This window comes from Oncorhynchus keta, chromosome 9, assembly GCF_023373465.1.
Source record: "Oncorhynchus keta strain PuntledgeMale-10-30-2019 chromosome 9, Oket_V2, whole genome shotgun sequence".
NCBI classification, from domain to species: Eukaryota; Metazoa; Chordata; class Actinopteri; order Salmoniformes; family Salmonidae; genus Oncorhynchus; species Oncorhynchus keta.
The window spans coordinates 45,578,711-45,601,111 of record NC_068429.1 but is presented as its reverse complement, the minus strand read 5'-3'; the positions used below and the strand labels follow the sequence as shown (position 1 = coordinate 45,601,111).

The following is a 22,401-nucleotide window of genomic DNA, read 5'->3' as shown; positions in this document are numbered from 1 at the left end:
ATCGATAAAAGACAGTACTGTGCAGCCGTCTTCATCGACCTCGCCAAGGCTTTCGACTCTGTCAATCACCAAATTCTTATCGGCAGACTCAACAGCCTCGGTTTTTCGGATGACTGCCTTGCCTGGTTCACCAATTACTTTGCAGACAGAGTTCAGTGTGTCAAATCAGAGGGCATGCTGTCCGGTCCTCTGGCAGTCTCTATGGGGGTGCCACAGGGTTCAATTCTCGGGCCGACTCTTTTCTCTGTATATATCAATGATGTTGCTCTTGCTGCGGGCGATTCCCTGATCCACCTCTACGCAGACGACACCATTCTATATACTTTCGGCCCGTCATTGGACACTGTGCTATCCAACCTCCAAACGAGCTTCAATGCCATACAGCACTCCTTCCGTGGCCTCCAACTGCTCTTAAACGCGAGTAAAACCAAATGCATGCTTTTCAACCGATCGCTGCCTGCACCCGCATGCCCGACTAGCATCACCACCCTGGATGGTTCCAACCTTGAATATGTGGACATCTATAAGTACCTAGGTGTCTGGCTAGACTGCAAACTCTCCTTCCGGACTCACATCAAACATCTCCAATCAAAAATCAAATCCAGAGTCGGCTTTCTATTCCGCAACAAAGCCTCCTTCACTCACGCTGCCAAGCTTACCTAGTAAAACTGACTATCCTACCGATCCTCGACTTCGGCGATGTCATCTACAAAATGGCTTCCAACACTCTACTCAGCAAACTGGATGCAGTCTATCACAGTGCCATCCGTTTTGTCACTAAAGCACCTTATACCACCCACCACTGCGACTTGTATGCTCTAGTCGGCTGGCCCTCACTACATATCGCCAGACCCACTGGCTCCAGGTCATCTACAAGTCCATGCTAGGTAAAGCTCCGCCTTATCTCAGTTCACTGGTCACGATGGCAACACCCATTAGCACGCGCTCCAGCAGGTGTATCTCACTGATCATCCCTAAAGCCAACACCTCATTTGGCCGCCTTTCGTTCCAGTACTCTGCTGCCTGTGACTGGAACGAATTGCAAAAATCGCTGAAGTTGGAGACTTTTATCTCCCTCTCCAACTTCAAACATCAGCTATCCGAGCAGCTAACCGATCGCTGCAGCTGTACATAGTCTATAGGTAAATAGCTCACCCTTTTTCACCTACCTCATTCCCATACTGTTTTTATACTGTTTTTATTTATTTACTTTTCTGCTCTTTTGCACACCAATATCTCTACCTGTACATGCCCATCTGATCATTTATCACTCCAGTGTTAATCTGCAAAATTGTATTATTCGCCTACCTCCTCATGCCTTTTGCACACATTGTATATAGACTGCCCATTTTTTTCTACTGTGTTATTGACTTGCTAATTGTTTACTCCATGTGTAACTCTGTGTTGTCTGTTCACACTGCTATGCTTTATCTTGGCCAGGTCGCAGTTGCAAATGAGAACTTGTTCTCAACTAGCCTACCTGGTTAAATAAAGGTGAAATAAAAAAATAAAAAAATAAAAAAACCAGTAAGCAAAATATTGTATTTTTTATTTTTTTATTTAACCTTTATTTAACGAGACAAGTTAGTTAAGAACACATTCTTATTTACAATGATGGCCTACTATCCAAACACTCTTAGATAACTTTCTGGATAGCACATCCACTCATAGTAGAGAAGGTATCAATCTAGCAGCAAACAACAATTACAGTGGGGAGAACAAGTATTTGATACACTGCCGGTTTTGCAGGTTTTCCTACTTACAGAGCATGTAGAGGTCTGTAATTTTTATCATAGGTTTACTTCAACTGTGAGAGACGGAATCTAAAACAGAAATCCAGAAAATCACATTGTATGATTTTTAAGTAATTCATTTGCATTTTATTCCATAAGCACATTGTCTTGAATAAAAGCCCAATTGGATTCATACCAAAACATCGCACGACCGATCATATTTACACCCTACACACCCTGATAGATAAACATGTCCGCCAAAATAATACCAAAATTGCTTTATCGACTTCCAAAAAGCATTTGATTCTATTTGGCATACAGGGCAAAGTTATTACACTACAAAGTTATTGAAAGTGGTGTATATGGTAAAACATATGACATAATTAAATCAATTTGCAAAAAATAACAATTCTTTAAAGAGCGGCGGGGCCTTCGCCAGGGTTGCAATCTGAACCCTGCACTCTTCAATATTTACATCAACGAATTGGCCACTATTCTAGAAAACATCCTCAGCCCCTGGTGTTAGTATCCACAATTCATAGGTTAAATGCCTACTCTTCGCAGCTGACCTATACCTGCTGTCACCACAGCACATGGCCTTACAGCAGAGCCTGGACCTGCTAGTGCAGTACTGCCATAACTGGGCCCTGGCAGTAAACCTCAAAAAACTAAAACAATGATTTTACAGAGAAGATCCGATCTCCGGGAATTATACCAAAGTTCTCAATTGGCACTGCACATAATACAATTACTTAGGTTTAAAAATGTGCTCAATTGGACACCTTAATGATGCAATGAATGAACTGAGAGAGAAAGCATGCATGGCATTCTACGGCATCAAAAACAAATTCAAATTGAAATACCTATTAAAATGTGGCTAATTGAATGTGACATTGAACCTATTACACTTCATTGCAGTGAGGTGTGGGGTCCACTTGCAAAACAGGATTTCACCCAATGGGACAAACACCCCGTTGAAACCCTGCATGCAGAGTTCTATAAGATCCTCCTACCTGTCCAGAGGAAAACTACAAACAATGCACACAGGCTTGAATTCGGCCAATATCCACTAATAATAAAAACTCAAAAAAGAGCAATTGGAATGGAAACATCTCAAATTCAGTGACCCCCTGTCATATGCCTTCCCCATTTCTCCTTCTCCCAAATCCATTCAGCTGGTGTTCTGAAAGAGCTGAAAAATCTGGACCCCTACAAATCAGCCGGGCTAGACAATCTGGACCCTTTCTTTCTAAAATGATCTGCCGAAATTGTTGCCACCCCTATTACTAGCCTTTTCAACCTCTCTTTCGTGTCGTCTGAGATTCCCAAAGATTGGAAAGCAGCTGCGGTCATCCTCCTCTTCAAAGGGAGGGACACTCTTGACCCAAACTGCTACAGATCTATATCTATCCTACCATGCCTTTCTAAGGTCTTCGAAAGCCAAGTCAACAAACAGATTACCGACCATTTCGAATCTCACCATACCTTCTCTGCTATGCAATCTGGTTTCAGAGCTGGTCATGGGTGCACCTCAGCCACGCTCAAGGTCCTAAACAATATCTTAACCGCCATCGATAAGAAACATTACTGTGCAGCCGTATTCATTGATCTGGCCAAGGCTTTCGACTCTGTCAACCACCACATCCTCATCGGCAGACTCGACAGCCTTGGTTTCTCAAATGATTGCCTCGCCTGGTTCACCAACTACTTCTCTGATAGAGTTCAGTGTGTCAAATCGGAGGGTCTGCTGTCCGGACCTCTGGCAGTCTCTATGGGGGTGCCACAGGGTTCAATTCTTGGACCGACTCTCTTCTCTGTATACATCAATGAGGTCGCTCTTGCTGCTGGTGAGTCCCTGATCCACCTCTACGCAGACGACACCATTCTGTATACTTCCGGCCCTTCTTTGGACACTGTGTTAACAACCCTCAATGCCATACAATTCTCCTTCCGTGGCCTCCAATTGCTCTTAAATACAAGTAAAACTAAATGCATGGTCTTCAACCGATCGCTACCTGCACCTACCCGCCTGTCCAACATCACTACTCTGGACAGCTCTGACTTAGAATACGTGGACAACTACAAATACTTAGGTGTCTGGTTAGACTGTAAACTCTCCTTCCAGACCCATATCAAACATCTTCAATCCAAAGTTAAATCTAGAATTGGCTTCCTATTTCGCAACAAAGCATCCTTCAATCATGCTGCCAAACATACCCTTGTAAAACTGACCATCCTACCAATCCTCGACTTTGGCGATGTCATTTACAAAATAACCTCCAATACCCTACTCAACCAATTGGATGCAGTCTATCACAGTGCAATCCGTTTTGTCACCAAAGCCCCATATACTACCCACCATTGCGACCTGTACGCTCTCGTTGGCTGGCCCTCGCTTCATACTCGTCGCCAAACCCACTGTCATCTACAAGACCCTGCTAGGTAAAGTCCCCCTTATCTCAGCTCGCTGGTCACCATAGCATCTCCCACCTGTAGCACACGCTCCAGCAGGTATATCTCTCTAGTCACCCCCAAAACCAATTCTTTCTTTGACCGCCTCTCCTTCCAGTTCTCTGCTGCCAATGACTGGAACGAACTACAAAAATCTCTGAAACTGGAAACACTTATCTCCCTCACTAGCTTTAAGCACCAACTGTCAGAGCATCTTACAGATTACTGCACCTGTACATAGCCCACCTATAATTTAGCCCAAACAACTACCTCTTTCCCAACTGTATTTAATTAATTTATTTATTTTTGCTCCTTTGCACCCCATTACTTTTTATTTCTACTTTGCACATTCTTCCATTGCAAAACTACCATTCCAGTGTTTTACTTGGCCTTTTTTCCTTTACCTCCCTTCTCACCTAATTTGCTCACATTGTATATAGACTTGTTTATACTGTATTATTGACTGTATGTTTGTTTTAGTACATGTGTAACTCTGTGTCGTATCTGTCGAACTGCTTTGCTTTATCTTGGCCAGGTCACAATTGTAAATGAGAACTTGTTCTCAACTTGCCTACCTGGTTAAATAAAGGTGAAATAAAAAATAAAAAATAAATAAAATATCATTACCAAGCCCCGTAATACCTAGAGCTGAGCAAAGAAAAGAGTCCCCTCATCCAGCTGGTCCTGGGACTGAGTTCACAAACCTGTTCGACTAACACAGTTGAAACCTCAGAACCAGAACATCCAATCAATGAGATCAAAACAAAACAACATTACTTATTGGGAAACAAGCACAAGCGAAATGCAGTGATCTGGCCCTTAATCGATAGTACACCGTGGCAAACTACTTGACCATGGTTACTGAACAAAACCTTGACAAAGTACAGGCTCAGTGAGCACAGTTTGCCGTCATTGTAAGCCTGCCGCACACACACTATATTTTTCAAATTCTGATGTTTCCTTTCTAAATGTCTGCGTAAGAGTGAAGATTTCCCGTGAGTGAGTAACGGTTAATGTGATTGGATGTTCATTATTTGACGAGGCTACCTGTATTTGACATTGTTGTTTCGCTGAACACTAGATGGTTCAATTATACTTTTGTCAGTGAAATGAGGCTACTCAGACGAAGGGGGGAAAAAACACCCAAATGTATAGAACAGTTGGAAAACAAATATACTGTTTGAAAATGTGAATTCAAAAAATCTAGATGTTTTTTAAATGTGAATGACATTTTAATTTGGCGTACCCCCCCCACACTTTTGGAATAACTGATGTAGAGGAAAGGCTATGCAACCACTGCACCACTGCAGAACCTGAGACAGAGCTGCATTCCCTGACTATTTTTATTTGATTTCAAATAAACATATTCAAGGTTTCAAAGACCACTCTGATGAGGATAGGCTACCCGTCCTGTTGGGGGAGGACGCAGAGAGATGCGGGTTGGCAGCGCACTACATTTCTGCCTGCCATAAGATGAGGGACAGTGTTTGACAAACCAAACAACCTGCACATGTCCTTGATGTTCAATGTATGCTTATTTTGACCCTTGGTTGTTGTTACTGTTGTCCCGTTGACAATACTGATTATTAATTATGTTAATATTGTAAATCCCAAAGTAAGCTTTGGCAATATGTACATTGTTACCTCATGTCAATAAAGCAAATTGAATTGAGAGAGCGAGACAGCGATTTTAACTACCCAGGACTCAGAGTGCACCCTTAGAGTCACATGCACACAGAGCATGAACGCAAGCACTCGCAGAAGTGGTCATACACACACACTGAGAGATGACACTCATTGACATGCAGAGGTGGTGGCACCTCTGTGGACTGTGAGCATTAGAAAGACAGATATCTGCTACAAGACTCCTTTACGACTAGAGTTTGAACACCACCTCTGTTCTTAATTTGTATTCCTGTGGGACTCCTTTCCAAACTCTGAGGTTATTTTGTGAACTTGAAGGATTTCCAGATTTTCTTTTCCGAAGGTGGTGAAAGTGGGTGAGCTATCAATCAAGTTCTGATGCTACAATGATGCAATGATAGAAATGTTACATCTGTGAGCTCCAATAGTTTCTGTTCCAAACCAAAGACATTAGGGAAACCACAACCAATAGACCGAGACACATAAGGGCAGCATTATTGCACAATAGTTGCTCTCAGCTAAAATCTGACCTTTCCTTGGCCTCGTTAAATGAGTCTTGCCCCGGACATGACCACAGCTCACAATAAGATAAATACGAGCCATTGTTACAGGTGAGAATATAATTGAAGAAATACATTATCGGTAGGTCGACTCAGAGCTTCGAGACGCTGTATCTGAACATCTTTGTATGAACTAAAAGGTTATCAACTAAAGGTTTTACCATACAAATGTCTTCAAAATGTTTGCATTACGGTGTTACTGTATGAGAACGACAAGGACTCCGATTACAGTGAACGTGATCATGTACTTTTGAAGCGCTCAAGAGACTAAAGCATTCACAAAGGAGTAAGTGCACCAAAAGGCATTCCATTTAGAAATGTGTAATTCAAGCCTTGAGTATAAATAGAATAGAACATCTAGAGTAATAATTATATAAACTCTATATGTAAAATCTTAAAACATTTCATAGAAGGAAACAGGTCAATAAAACAGAATATTTAATATTAAAATACAGTTAAACAGTGGCTGACAGTCATCGATCAGCATCATGGACAGTATTTATCCCTTAGTAAAAACTGGATTCATCAACACATAATTAGAAAAGGATTATCAAACTTCAATATAAAATAGTAAAATAGATACATTTACTGTATAATATATTAAAATCAGCATAGATTATATTTGCACTCATTCAGCCGGTCCCCAATTTCCTCCCACTTGGCCATAACTAACGTTGCAACATTTCTGGAACGTTAAATCACTTCCCTAGGTTTTCAAAAGTCCTGGTTGGAAGACTCCAGATTTCCTGATTATTCCCTGATTCCAGGAATCCTCCAACTGGGATTTCGGGAAAACCAGGGAATTTATTGAAAGTTGCAGGAATTTTGCAACCCTAGCCATAATTGATGTTTGAAGATCTGAAGGATCTGGATAAGTATATACAAGTAGTGGTGAAGCTTTCACCATACACCTTACAGATCTACACACATCAAAGTGTTAGGACCAAGGGGGTGGGGAAGTGAGCAAATTGGGACCTATAACACGATGACCGTGTCACAGGACAAGGAGGGCATCACAGCATAGAAATATAATTTATAGAATGGACATCCCCATTCAAGTCAATGTACTAACAAGGGGTGGACTGGCGGCCATATTAAGTGTACCCATGCCTTTACCAGTCAAATTCTAGTGTGCTAAGTGGCTGTCCATTCTATAGACTTATATAGTACAGTATACAGTCACTAGTCACTCTTCTTACTGCTCTCCGTTTCCGGTTGCTCTTTGGCCTTCTTCGGGGAGCCCTTTCCCCTCTTGTGTGCAGCAGTCTTGGACGGGGAGCCTGGGGCTACTCCATTCAGGCTCTCACAGGCCTCTTTGATGCTCTTCTTAGTGGCTGTGGACGGCTTCTTCACTACAAGGGTCTCGGTCTCTGTGGTGAGGGTGGTATATGAGGATGGTGACGGCCCAGCGAAGAATGTGCTGTATACGACAGACTCGATGGGAGCAAAGGGTGAGGAAGAGGAGCCGGTCAGCATCATCCTGGTCTGAAAAAAAAAAAGAAGAGGTGTAGAAGGATTTAGAGGAAAGAGAGAGGGTGGTGTGATGAGAATACACTTAACTACTACAAAAATGACTAATGAGGTAAACAGATGCTTAATCAGATTAAATGCAATTTTAGTGAGTTGACCGGTGAACTCCAAATGAACATTTGAGAGAGTTCTGAAAACCTGTGCTTAGATTAATCAGAGTCGAGAGCAGGAGACCTCAGTGTGAGAGGATTGAGAAAGAATGACGCAACAAGATGAAAACGATACAAAAATCTCCTGCTGGGGCAACACCAAGACTAATGTTGAGTCATAGCTAATGATATAGGTAGGTTATTCGAACACTACTACTTAATACATTTAAGAATTTTGTTTGACTTCCATAAACTTTATGTCCTGGCTGTTTTCCCAGACCCAGATGAATAAACCTATTCCTGTGTTTAAAAAAATAAAAACTTTCAGCTGAGATCGTCTATCGAGTATGCTTTATTAGTTCATGTCTAGGCTTGATCTGGGTCCGATAAACATACGAGTCCTATAGTGTTAAGGTTGAGGCTAGGGTTAGACTTTGAGGGTTAGGTCAGTGACTGACCTTGTTGACGACAGTGAAGACAGTGTAGAGCAGCATGAGGTGCTGTTTCTGGACAGGAAGGTACTGGTTCTGCTGCAGGGCAAACAGCACCGCTCCTATCAAGGTGACCTTAGTGGGGCTGCACAAACATAACGGCTAAAAGGTCAGCGGTCAACTCGGATGTCATGACTTCACCATTGTGCTTCTGAACAGATTGTGAGTCACAGCGGGTAGGCATTCAGGATCTCCTCGCTCACTCTCCTCCTCGCTCTCCCGTATCAGAATAGGGAGAAGCCCACCAGACAGACAGTATCACACAACAACAGATCAAAGTCAAAGCCAAACACAGTCAGCGACAGATCTGTCACTCAGCGAGTCTCCAATTATGTCACTGTGTTTCTGTGCACAACATCACACAGAGCCAAGTACAAGCACTGGTAGAGGAGACTTACTAGGTCATCTTGAGAAGCTCGTTGGTCTCTGGCTTCCAGACTCCTCGTACCAGCTGCTCAAAGTTACTGATCAGACCCCCTCCAGCACCTGAAGAGAAAGAGAGAAGTAAACGCTGTGTAATTGTCCTGGGCTGTTACAGTAGCCTGTGTAGCCTGATCACAGATCTGTTTGTGCAGTCTTGTCAGCTCCAGTGGTCTGTTTGGCATGACAATGACCATATGAGTTTATTAAACAGCACAAACAAATCTGGGACCAGGCTCGTTGCATTATACTCTTTCGGTCCAGTAATTTGTCTAAAAAGTAAACTCAATGAGTTTGTTTGTTGCTAAATAAATACTAAGTATATAGTGTGTGTAAAGGCTTCCGGGCTTCATTTTCAGGATCACAATTAGTGTCAACTTAACCTCATGTTATGTAGAAACATTTGTAAGGACCAAAACTCAGAACATTAACAACGACAACAGTAATGGTTTTGATATCCATTACATTTCTCAAACGAGTCTTATGAATGACTACCTACAAAGGCTTTACTTTCCAAATTGATTTGCACACAACGTATCCACTGGGCAAAAACTGGTTGATTCAATGCTCTCTCCACGTCATTTCAACAACAACAAAAAATCTATGTGATGACGTTGAATCAACGTGGGAAACGGATTGGATTTGCAGAAAGTCATCAACGTAAGGGAATTTGGTCTTTTTTTCCACCCTACTTTTAACCTTAAAACAATCACATGGTGAATTTTTGTTGTTGAATTTAAGTTGGTTGACAACTCAACCGGATGTAAATGAAAACTAGATGTTGGGTATACTTTATAAGTGGGAGAGAGAGCGTTTATGTATCTGTGTGTGTGTGTGTGGGCATATTTCGCATGCTTGTCTGTATACACACACAGTGGTACCTTAGCATAGCATATAGTGGCCAGAGGTTGTCAGAATCTGTATGGATATCAGACTATGCTTGTGTGGATTGCATTCACAATAGATGCCTACTGTACCTTTAGCCCATCCTATAGCGATCATCACTAGCAGTCCATCCTTGTACTTGCTGTGTGCCTGAGCCACACCCCAGGACCTTCCATGTGCGGGTCACCTCCTTCATACCCGTCAGCACCAGACGCAGGGGGAAGGTGGTGGTACAGGAGTACACCACGTCCTGGGGACAGTAGAACACCAGGTACCTAGAATACACACACACACACACATCCAAGCCAGGACTCACACAGAAATGCATGTACACACGCACACACATACCAGCAGACATTTGAGAATGAGCTTTATGTTCACATTCAGTTTACTGTAGTAAACCCCCAGCTATACTGTCTGTTAACAGCAAGCAGTCTATTTGGCCAACAGAGGGCAGTCTTTTACTAAATTCTTCCCACAACCACACAATATACATTCACAAAGTAGTGAGTAATATATTACAGCAAAACGCCTTGCTGCTCCAATCCACATTATAACGGGGATAAAACAGGGACTGCAGTGATGCCTCGCACTGAGGAGCAGTGCCTTAGACCCCTGCGCCACTCGGGAGCCCCCAGTATATATTACCTTGAGTGTAATTGAATAATTACATATTCTAGATCTGTTTGTGCAGTCTTGCCAAATCCCATGGTCAACATTGCCATGCTAAACATATACAGCACAAATAGATCTGGGACCAAGACTGGCTAATTCCTGTGTGGTCATTTACCCACTTATTTGCATATTCTGTTACACAAGTGTATGTTATCAAAACACCCATAGACCTACTAAAATCCACAAGGTAACTAAAATTGAATTTAAAGTGGTAAATGATCTTAGACCCAACCTGGATGCCAAACAGCTCTGTCTTTGTACTCTTATATTTAGGTGCTGCATTCGACACGGTTGACCATGATGTCCTTCTGGAAAGACTGGAGAGGTGGGTTGGTCTCTCCTGTTCGGTTCTAAATTGGTTTAGGACCTATTTAACCAGTTGAGAGTTTTGTCACCCTTGGTGAACATAACTGAGAAAATACATATCATATGTGGAGTTCCACAAGGTTCTGGTACTGTTCAGTTATTATGAGAAGGCACAACATTTATTTTCAATGCTACACAGAAGATACACGACTTTACATTTGTGTCACTGGAGGATTTTAGCTCCACAAATAAATGATTAGACTATTAGTGATATAAATACTTTGGTGGCACACAAGTTCCTCCAGCTAAATCAAGACAAGACCGAGGTACTTGGAGCCAAAGCACAGAGAGGGAATCAAAGGGGAATCAAAATCAAACATTGGGAATGTGAACAAGGTGTGGCCGTTTCTCAGGCTGATACAGACAAGACTAATCCATGCTTTTATTACAAGCAGGCTTGACTACTGTATTGCTCTCCTGTCTGGTCTACCCATTGGTCAACTGCTAAACATACAGGATGCTGCAGCATGGGCACTGATGGAGAGCACACATTACACCAGTTTTAAGGTCTCTGCACTGGCTGCCTGTGAGATTTATAATTCATTTTAACATTCTACTGGTTTCCAAATCCATCCACAATTGTGCACCCCAATACATGTCAGACATACTTTTAAGGTATGTACTCAGTCGGTCCCTCAGGTCCTCTGGCCTTTTTAACTATTTTTCTCCATTTCCACCTGACTGACGTGTCCAAAGTAAACTGCCTGTTGCTCAGGCCCTGAAGCCAGGATATGTATATAATTGGTACCATTGGAAAGAAAACCCTTTGAAGTTTGTAGAAATGTTAAAATATTGTAGGAGACTAACACAATAGATATGGTAAGAGAAAAACCAACCATTAATTATTTTTAATAAAACCCAACCAGAAATTCCAATAGAATGTATAGGGAAAAATGTTTATCTAGCTCCCAGTATGCAATTCCTATGGCTTCCCCTGGATGTCAGTAGTCTTCGTTCAAGGTTTCAGGCGTCTTTCTTCCCAAACGAGGAAGAATTATGACTTTTAGTACAGGGATACAGTCTTGGAAATCAGTCCATGTGAGCAGGACGAAGAGGATGCGCACCTGCTAATATCATTTTCCTATTGAACATCTTTCCATATGAAATATTATAGTTTTAATTACATTTTAGGGTATCTGAGAATTAAATAGAAAGGTATTTTGACTCGTTTTATCGAAGTTTAGCGGTAGCTTTTTGGATTCCTTTCTCTGCATGTTGAATGACTGGATTACTCAAAATCGATGGCGCCAACTAAACTGACTTTTTGGGATATAAAGAAGGATTCTAACAAAACGACACTACATGTTGTAGCTGGGACCCTTTTAGATGACAAATCAGAGGAGGATTTGAATTTATGAAACCTGTGCTGGTGGAAAAATATTTTGATGTGGGGCGCAGTCCTCAAACAATCGCATGGCATGTTTTCGCTGTAAAGCCTATTGTAAATCAGACAGTACAGTTAGATTAACAATTTAAGATTTTAACCGCTTTTAAGACACTTGTATGCTCCTAAATGTTTAACCTCTTGCTCCTACCTGGCACGCAGGCGTCCCATCTAGAGCTCTGGAAATGCAAATGCACTACGCTAAATGCTAATAGTATTAGTTAAAACTCAAAAGTTCATTAAAATACACATGCAGGGTATTGAATTAAAGCTACACTCGTTGTGAATCCAGGCAACGAGTCAGATTTTTAAAATGCTTTTCGGCGAAAGCATGAGAAGCTATTATCTGATAGCATGTAACACCCCAAAAGACCCGCAGGGGACGTAAACAAAATAATTAGCATAGTCGTCAGCTACACAAACAAAATATAAAACATTCATTACCTTTGACCATCTTCTTTGTTGGCACTCGTAGATGTCCCATAATCACTATAGGGTCTTTTTTTTCTCGATTAAATCGGTCCATATATAGCCTAGATATCGATCTATGAAGACTGTGATAAACAGAAAAAAATAGCGTTTCATAACACAACGTCATTTTTTAAAATTCAAAAAGTCGACGAGAAACTTTCACAAAACACTTCGGAATACTTTTGTAATGCAACTTTAGGTATTAGTACACGTTAATAAGCGATAAAATTCATCAGGAGGCGATGTCAATTCTATAGGCGTCTGTCTCGAAAACATGTCTGGAGAGAGCTCGACCAAAACATCCGGTCGGAGACCGGAGGGAATCGATTCCCTTGATTCGGTTAGACCAAGAATCAAAGCTGAATCAAATGACAAGACTCTAGACAACGTGTGGAAGCTGTAGGCACTGCAACCTCGGCCTCATTTAATTTGGTTCACTTTGAACAATTCCTGGAAGTAGCGCAAGGATATTTATTTCCATGTTCAGTGATCAGATTTTCCTGCGCTTTTCGATGAAACGCACGTTCTGTTATAGTCACAGCCGTGATTTAACCAGTTTTATAAACGTCTGAGTGTTTTCTATCCACACATACTAATCATATGCATATACTATATTCCTGGCCTGAGTAGCAGGGCGCTGAAATGTTGCGCGATTTTTAACAGAATGTTCGAAAAAGTAGAGGGTCGACTTAACAGGTTAATATTCATAATTCGTATGATTATTTATTTGAATTGCGCACCCTCCAGCTTCACAGGAAGTTGTCCCGTTAGCGGGACGCCTAGCCTTAAGACGTTCTTCAGGGTAGGGTCTATCTCAAAGCCTAGGACCGAGAGGCAGCCTTCAGTGGTTATGCCCCAGCCTCTGGAATAGCCTGCCAGCTAACCAGAGGGGAGCTGAAACTGTGGACATATTTAAAAGAGATCTAAAAAAAAAAACAGATTATTAGCTTTTATTTTCCTAAGGGTGCTTTTTAGTTGTTCAGTTTGTGTCACTATTTTGTTTTTTAAAATCTTGTGTAGTAAATATTGAAGTTTTTTTTTTTTTTTCCCCTGTAAAGCAAATTGCGTTGCATTCCATGTCTGAAATAAATAAAGCTTGATTTGATTTGACAAAGACAGGTTCTTAAATGTCCTTGTTTAAAAATAATGTACAGCACAGTTCAGTCAGTAAGCAAATGTTGCATACATGTATGCATGTTGGGTTCCACCCAGCAGAGGGCACTAAACCCTATGGTATTGAAAAGGAAGTATGGTAGATGAGTTTTAAAAAAAAATGTTTTAATAGGTGTATTTTATTCAGCCACGTTCCCCTGCTGTGAGGCTCTCCCAGTCTGGATACACCACAGAGAATCTATGGTCCATTGGTTCTCAGGGTCCACTGAATGCAATCTACATAGTATTCTAGTGTGTATTCCAATGTCTTTCCCAGAGACACTGCATGTTGGGCTGTTTTCCTGTGATTCCTCACTCTCTAGCCCACACTCCATCTCTCCCTCCTCTCTACTCACCAGATGACAGAGGCCATTGGCGCTGTTCGACATGGAGGCCCCTATAGCCCCTCTCTCCATCCCCTACCTACCTCTGATCTCTTAAAGCTAATAGAGGACTCACCATATGACAGAGGCCATGAGAACGCTGGTGCTGTTGGACAGGAAGGCTATGGGGGCCTCAGCCATCATGAAACCTGAGAGAATGCCCCCTCCGAAGCAGTAGAGCATGGAACTGAACCAGCAGGCAAACGGGCTCCTCCGCGCCACCTCCAGAGCTCCTGAAACCCAGCCCCCAGCGGTTAGTTTAAGTAAAATAAAGTGCAATATAACATATGACACAATGTGTCCAGGGCAGTTTAAATATTAACTACAGTAGATATAGAACTGAGAACCAGGTCAGCCACAGGACTAGGATATGTGCTCGTCTCACCTACACACATTTTGATACAGATATGAGAAACATATGAGAATCAGTTTTCTAGGGCTTCAGAGTAAAGTGCAGAGTTAAGAGCTCAAAAGTTCATTGTTGATTAGGGCTGGTATGTGCTCAATTAAGATAAGTATTGTCTCCTTCACTCAGACTATGGTCACTGCCTCTTAAAGGAAGGAATTCTAGATCAACTAGGATCGACTATTAAGAAAGTGGAAGTCTATGTATTAGGGACAGACAGGTTGGGTCACTCAGGTCAGCCAAAAGGTCATTACACCACAGTGTGGCAAACAAGCTAATAAACCCCACCTACTCTGACAAATAAATGTCAAAAATATGGCTAAATATAGTATGTTTACATGGTGAAAATGTACTAGTCAAGTACAAGATCAAGTTGCAACCACTTGGTCACCAAAGATGGAGGGTCAAAAAGGTCATGGCTTGAATGGAGGGAGGTGGTCCGGAAAATGATTGTTGATGGTGATGGAGTCTGCTGATATACAGGATCAAGTTCCTACCAGTCCAGTCCACCATGTGAGCATAGGACGTACATAGCTGAGGCCCTTCTCAGAGCCATATTTAGCACCTTGGCTCTGGCCCTTCCTCGTCTTAATTGGCCAGTTCCCAAGTAGTCTACTTCCTAGCCTCAAGGTTAGCCCCACGCTAACTAAATCCTGTAATGCCAGCCTGGTTAATCTGAGGGATTGAAGAGATTAAAGACTCCTGGAGAGGCAGGCAAGGAACCTTCCTGCCCTGAGCACAAACACAACTAGGAAGCCATGTTATTTAGAGTTCTCTCTCTCTTGAACACAACTAAGGCTTCCTTTATAAAGACACTTCCCATTGTCTCAATAATTAAAAAAACGACAGTAGTGTTTATCCTGTTGTGTTTTCTAAAACAAATCTATTTTTCTGTATTTTGAGAGTTTTATTGACAGGATCAATTGGAAAGAGTGGAGAGAGAGAAATCAAATCCATGCAGCTCTTCTGTGGCAATGTGTGTTCTGGAGTTGGTAGCAACAATACCTTGACCAAACTCCAACAAACAACCACACATCCAACAGTGGTTAGGGGAGAGAGGTTAAGAGAGGTTTTACAGGAGGAACTACAACCGTATCTTCAGTGTAACTATCAAATCGCAGGGTTCCTGGCATACCGTTTACATATCACATGATATAAATCAAGCAATGCGGATTAGTGATTACCTGTTTCCAAGAGAGGGTGGAGCGACAGTACAGTTGGCACACACACAGAAATACACACAAAGCAAAAGCAAATACGCACAAATAAAACGCACAAAACATACACAAACGGTTCCGCACAACTCCAAATCTCAGGCATCACCAAACACCCATTTGCACAACCAGTCAACAGCGGATGAAAATGTATCTTGTGCATCACAGTTCACTATAGATGGACACTCAGCTTTGCGCAACAGTACCCATCTGAACACACACACAAACACAAACATCAGAACTGACAGACTAATGGCGTTTGCGCCATTTGCCGTTGGAGCAAGTTAGTTAATGTTGCAACTCAAGTCGGTGTTACAGCACATCAACAACATCCCTAATCAAAAGAACTGGCGTCATGCAAACCATCAATTGAAAGCAGGTCGTGGTCAATTGACGGAAGGTTATAACAGCCGTAATAACCTTTTATAACGAGCTTAGTAAACAGTTAAAATCACTGTGATAGCAGGAGGAGCGGTGTAACCATGGCTCCTTCGGATCACTGACACAACAACGCTTAACAGGTTGTTATGGTGAAATATTTAACCGACCCATTTAAATATACCCCGGGTCCCAGATCTGTTTGTGTTCTCTTGCCAACTCCTATGAGAGTTGTCACACCAAACAGTTCGCAAGTCCACACAAACAGATCTGGGACTAGGCTAGGTTAAATGAAGGTAGTAAACTAACAAAGGAAAGCGCGGCAGCCATGCATGCCCCAGATCTGGGACACAGCCTTCTGGATAGAACATTTGTCAACAGTGGATCTCTAAAGATGAGTTTACTCAGAGCCATATACAGTCTATACATACTGCATGACTCTGGATGGGTTTTTATAGAAGGTGGATGGGATTGTTACGGTAATGACAATGTAGTAATAAGTTGTACTTATGAAGTAGTAACATACCTGTCTACTGGGAAACATACTGTAACCTGTAACATAACCAAAAAGGCACAACATTCATGAATAAGCCTATACAAAAAGAGTTCAATGATAAATAGTGCAGATAGTTAGGTCAATGACATGTATGCAAATGTGTACACAGCATCTGCTGTAGGTGTTATATCGCCTGAGTATAGGCATAGTGTTGGTAACACGTAGCACTGTTTTAGGGAGAGGATTTCTTTCTCCCATGAGAACTGATCAGACAGCAGAGAAACAGTGTTGGGTTATTTTGTCACAAAGGCCTGGAGCAGTGTGTTTCGCCACATACAGCAGCAGCGTGTGAAATGAGCTGTGATGAGCTTCCTGTAGTTGAAAAGCAGTTCATGCCTTGAGGGCTACAAAAGCAGCAGAGCCAGCCAAGCAACAAAAATTAAGGAAGGCTGCTTCCCCCCTATTTAGCATAAGTAAACAAGAGAGGTGAGAGGTTGTGTTCCATGGCATATCTGTAATTATTGAAGCTCGTTGAATCGTCTATCCCTTGCACACTGAGAATCCCTTGAGAATGGGTGAACTGGTTATGCTGCCAGCTAAGGATTTTCATTCTGTGGGTTGTTGAGTTTCTGCTTCAAGAGAAAGCCTAAAACATTTGAATTACGTCATGTAAAGTGCTGTGCTTCTCCTTCCGTGAATCACAGTATTTGCCTGTTGAATATACAGTCCCAATAAAAGACAGGAAGTGTTTCCATTGTGACATTTCTGTGACCCCTTTACTTTTGCATTTGGACAGGTACAGTGTGACAAATTACACCCCAAAAAGGAACGCTTGCTGGAATCCAATCTGTCGTCGCAAACCAGCAGAAAGAGTAACCCTGCAGAGGTTAAGCTTTTTTAGGTTGTGCAGGAGACACTATACACTTCACCCTGACCACCATGCCTCGAGAGACCTTGGTTACTAGCACATTTTGCATTCAGAGGTCATTTACAAGTCAAATCTGATCTCGCTGTCCGGCTGGCCTCCTTTGGATAGTTATGGGTAAAGTAAAGACAACATCCTGGTGTCGTGCTGCTATGTAGTTTGTTGTGGTGAGTAGAGTTGGCCAAACAGGAAGGACCAGAATGTGGTGTAACCCCTGTCTCTCTGTTGTTCCGGTCTACCGGGATCATTTACTGGGTTTCTATAGAGCTGCGGTTTGTTACTAGACCCCGTTTAGAAAACACTGATGTATGTCGCTCTGAGAGAATAGTTTTACGTCACAGAGTCCGGGAGTGACTTCTCTCTCTCGTTCAGTCCGTTTGTCTTTCTGTGTCTGTCTCTCTGGGCTAGGTCACCTCTGTGAGAACTTGAGGATGGGGCACTTCTTTTTAGATTACAGACTGTACACAGAATGAACTAATGCTGCGTTTTTCCATTTTAGATGGCAGACAGACCTCCCACTTCCTGCACAACTCACTCAGTGAAGTTTGTTTGGACACAGCTTGAAATAACTGTATAAAAGACAAGTGCTCATGAAAAATACTTGGTGTTTATTATAAACACCATCTACATATCAGTGGTGCTTTTCAAGTGGCTCTAAAATGTACAATGTGCCAGTTATTTCCATGAAAAATGTCAAGTCTGAGTGCTTTGTGGGAATCATGACAAGATCCAGTGCTGTCTAAAAATGAAGGCCAGCCAGAACAGGATGGAAGACAGAGGGGGAAAGAACAGGCTCCTTTGGAACATTCCTTTCTGGGAGAAAATAGGATTTGGAACTTAGAATCTAATCATTTCTCTGTGGCATTAAGTTCTAGAATTGATCCCTGATATGGCTGTAGATTACACTAATATGGCTTTCTGTGTTGTAGAAGCCATCATAATACAGGCAAGGCTATGACCATATCGTGTCACACACACACACACATTCTCCACACACCCAGGGGAGGGGTTATATTAGGACCACTGGTGCATGTTGGGTGACAGTGTGATATTTTGGGAGGTTGACAGCAGAGGAAAACTGCACGAGGGCAACCCCCTCCATTACTCAATCACTCACACCCAGGAAGCCTGTGGGACATATAGACTGTACCCCAATTGACACCCTATTCCAAATTTTGTAGGGAATATGGTGCCGTTTGGGATGCAGATCATAGCCTATAGGATCAGCAGCGACTGAGGTATTGACAGGCCAGAGGGAATGAGATGCCACACAAGTCAGTGAAGCCACACTAGCTCTAAGCCTGCTGTTTGTTTCAGACCTGGGTTCAAGTACTACTAGATAACATTTCAAATTCTTTATCTGGGCTTGATTGAGCTTGCCTGCCACAATGGAACCAATATGTCTGGCACTCCAGACATTTATTTTGAACTCAGGTCTGGTTTGTTTGGGGAAAAGGTCAACATTGAAATTGTAAAACTCCACTCGTCTCTAAACCGAGCCACTATAAGAGTGACATAAATATAACAGACTTGGCATAGTGTCAGGCAACCAGATGTCCAGTAGGCCTGTACTGTAGCTGCTACCTATATCACAATGGATACCTATATCACAATGGATAGTGCCAGTGATAATGTGTTTATTGTAAATGTTAAGATAACATCTCTATGACATCAATACAGCCATGCCATTGACTAATTTACTTTCATTGACCTTTAAGCTTAACATACACAACATTATCGTGATTCATGAAGAATAGGCTACAGTAGTTGTTTGTGTTCTCTAAATCACACGTTCTGTGTTATCCATTTATAGCCTACTGTAGGTCATAATCTACATTTGGGTCACGTTTTTCCATCCGTTAATCTTGAGGCAGTATTGATGCCAAAACAGAGAGGAGGCCCATTCAATTATTGATGGGTCTTTTTCACCTCCCTTCTCAAGCACAGAGTATCAAAAATCTTATATCTGCAAATCTCCAGTTACATACAGTTCAGGCTACAGTTTTAATCTTAAATCATTAGTCCCCACGCCCTGATACAGCACAATACACAATCTCACTATGTTTGTGGGAGGGGGATTGTGTGTGTGTGTGTGCGCACAATCACTGTCCACTATATGAACTTCAAGGGTGCAAAAGCGGCATGACTTGACCTTGTTAAAGTAAACTAGGCAAATAAATAAAAACATAAATAGATTTAGCGAGGACTCATGCATGACTGTCACTTTCGTTATGAGGGATGACAATTCTCAAATGAATCCCGCCGCAGTTATCCATTCCCTAAGATCATTATGCCACCCAGCTGTGGTTATGTCGAAAATGAAAACATAACGGTAGACTACGTCAACATTCAACGTGGCCAAAAACGTTGAATTGTGTGGAACGCGCTCTAAAGGTCCACGTTCTCACACGCTTAATCGAACGCGTACGTCCAGTGTGGCGGAAACTCGAGGCTGAAATCTGTCACCAGGGAGTAAAAAGTGTAGTACTCAAGCCTCGCCTTATTGTCATGAAAATATGGAAAGTAAACGAGGCAAAACAGTCAATCGGCTGGTAGATAGATTAAGCGTTATAACAGTTATAGCTGGGCTCCTGTGGTGAACTAGACCGGTCAATGTCAACCCGCCGTTGGAACGGTCTTTGCTTACCTGGCTGTTCTCGCAGTGCCATCACTGAGACAACGTAATGTGCCGTGTCAAAGTGTGGAAACATGGACAGACCAGCGAGTCCATGGGACACTTCGTCCAAATTCAGAACCCCAAACAAATCCATATTTCTGTTACTCTGGAATCCCTCGAGTTGAGTGCTCTCTACTTCTAATCTTCGAGGTGTTTAAATAAGTGGCAGTCTGTCGTGTCTGTCTTGTCTTCAGAGTTCAGATCGAAACAGCTGGTTCTGACGAGCGCAAAACTGGCAACACCTGGTTAGCGGTCAGCAACGGCTCCCTATGGACAAGGGACAGCCAATGCAAGGCCATTGACATCAGGATGAGGAATTCCGGCTACGTCGGTCCGTCAACGGTGTGGCGGTTGGAGCGAGCGGGGCTCTCTGATTGGCAAGAAGTGGAAGGATGAGCCAATCAGAGGTGCGTGTGTGGCTCGCGGAGTGACGCTATAGGACAGGTTCTCGCAGTGCACTTCTGCACGCGGGTGGACACACACACACACACACAAGCATACAGAGTTGCAACTATTTACGTATTTGTAATGACATGAGCAGCAGGTACAGTTATGCACAGGTTATTATCGTTGCAACTGTTTACATTGTGCATAGGTAGCGTGTAACAACTGTGTAGCTGAACTTTGCATCAGTCATTACAGTATGAAAGCCTACCTGTCAAAAAGAAAAACGGGATGCATGTTTTATGTGTAGGTTTATTTTGATCGAGCAGTTCATGAACATGAACAAGAACATGTCTGCCTACTGTAGTTTAAATTGACGGCTCACCCATAGACTTAGATAGACATCGCGTCTTTGTATCTGTCCCATTATGGCGCCTGTGAGAGCACGGCAGCGCCATGGAGCCCACCTCCATTTTCAATAAATGTTCTTCTTCTATATCTATAAATTGGCAAACAAACTGAAAGGGTACACTCTGCCACTTGGAGCATGTTGCTTGAACTGGTATAAAACCAAGATTGGCGATTTGCTGCCACCTGCAGTTATGGAAACGTTTGCTCAGAGGTATAATTCATTAGCTGACATAGCCTGCAGGAAGATGTTTGGGGGTGGGGGTTCTACGATTTTTGTTATTTTGTATTTTTTTGCTGACGTTACAGATGGCTATATCGGGCCTTTATACAGGACTAGTAAAGGACCAGTAAAGGGCTTAAAAAAAAAGGTATTTTAATTATGATTTTTCACAGGATCCTGCAGCACCCTCAGCACCACTACTTCCCACGGCTATGTTGGCTGATAATCTCTCCTGGTGACCTGGATGGAATTATGTGATCCTTCCTTAACCCATAGGAGGTCCCACCCAGTTGACTACTTCAAAATGGGGAAAGTCCTCAATGGCGCTGCCCAGGGCCAGCGTTATGGGGCCTGGCCCGCCCTACTCTACTTCCATGCTCGTCCAAATAAAATATGGAAATATTCATTGTTTATTTGACCCGAGACAAGCTCCCACAGAAAGGCACATCTCAATCTCAGATAAAGCATCTGAGCGAGCGAAACAGCGCCCCTCTGTCTCAGTATGTGAAGACCATGAATCTGATGCTGTCTGGACAAAAATTGTGTGGCATGTCATATCAAGTCATGAACTCAAGCTTACGGACAATGTCAAATGTGATATAGCGAAGCACCTGAGTGAGTTAGGTGTGCAATTACGCAGGTACTTTCGCAAACCGGATGACACAAACAACTGGATTTGTTATCCCTTTCATGCCCTAACCTCCAGTCCACTTACTGATATCTGAACAAGAGAGCCTCATCAAAATTGCAACAAGTGGTTCTGTGAAAATTGTATTTAATCAGAAGCCACTGTATCCTGGCTTGGCAAATTGCGATTTTAAGACTCTGACGCCCTTTGCAACCACGTACCTATGTGAGAGTGGATTCTCGGCCCTCACTAGCATGCAGACTAAATACAGGCACAGGTTGTGTGTGGGAAATTATGTAAGACTGAGACTCTCTCCAATACAACCCAACATTGCAGAGTTATGTGCATCCTTTCAAGCACACCCTTCTCATTAACCTGTGGTGAGTTATTCACAATTTTCAATGAACAAATAAGATTTCATATGTAAG

The 22,401-nt window shown here is 42.4% G+C and overlaps 1 protein-coding gene across 1 annotated transcript; it reads right to left on the bottom strand.

The window, feature by feature from the left end:
* Nucleotides 1-6,809: 6,809 nt before the first annotated feature.
* On the bottom strand, nucleotides 6,810-20,679 carry LOC118387935 (trimeric intracellular cation channel type B). Its single transcript, XM_035776784.2, is given in 7 exon segments — nucleotides 6,810-7,873; nucleotides 8,466-8,583; nucleotides 8,897-8,984; nucleotides 9,896-9,966; nucleotides 9,968-10,078; nucleotides 14,311-14,467; nucleotides 20,301-20,679. Coding segments are annotated over 7 exon segments (972 nt in total). The 5' UTR covers nucleotides 20,425-20,679; the 3' UTR covers nucleotides 6,810-7,570.
* Between the last annotated feature and the right edge of the window lie 1,722 nt (nucleotides 20,680-22,401).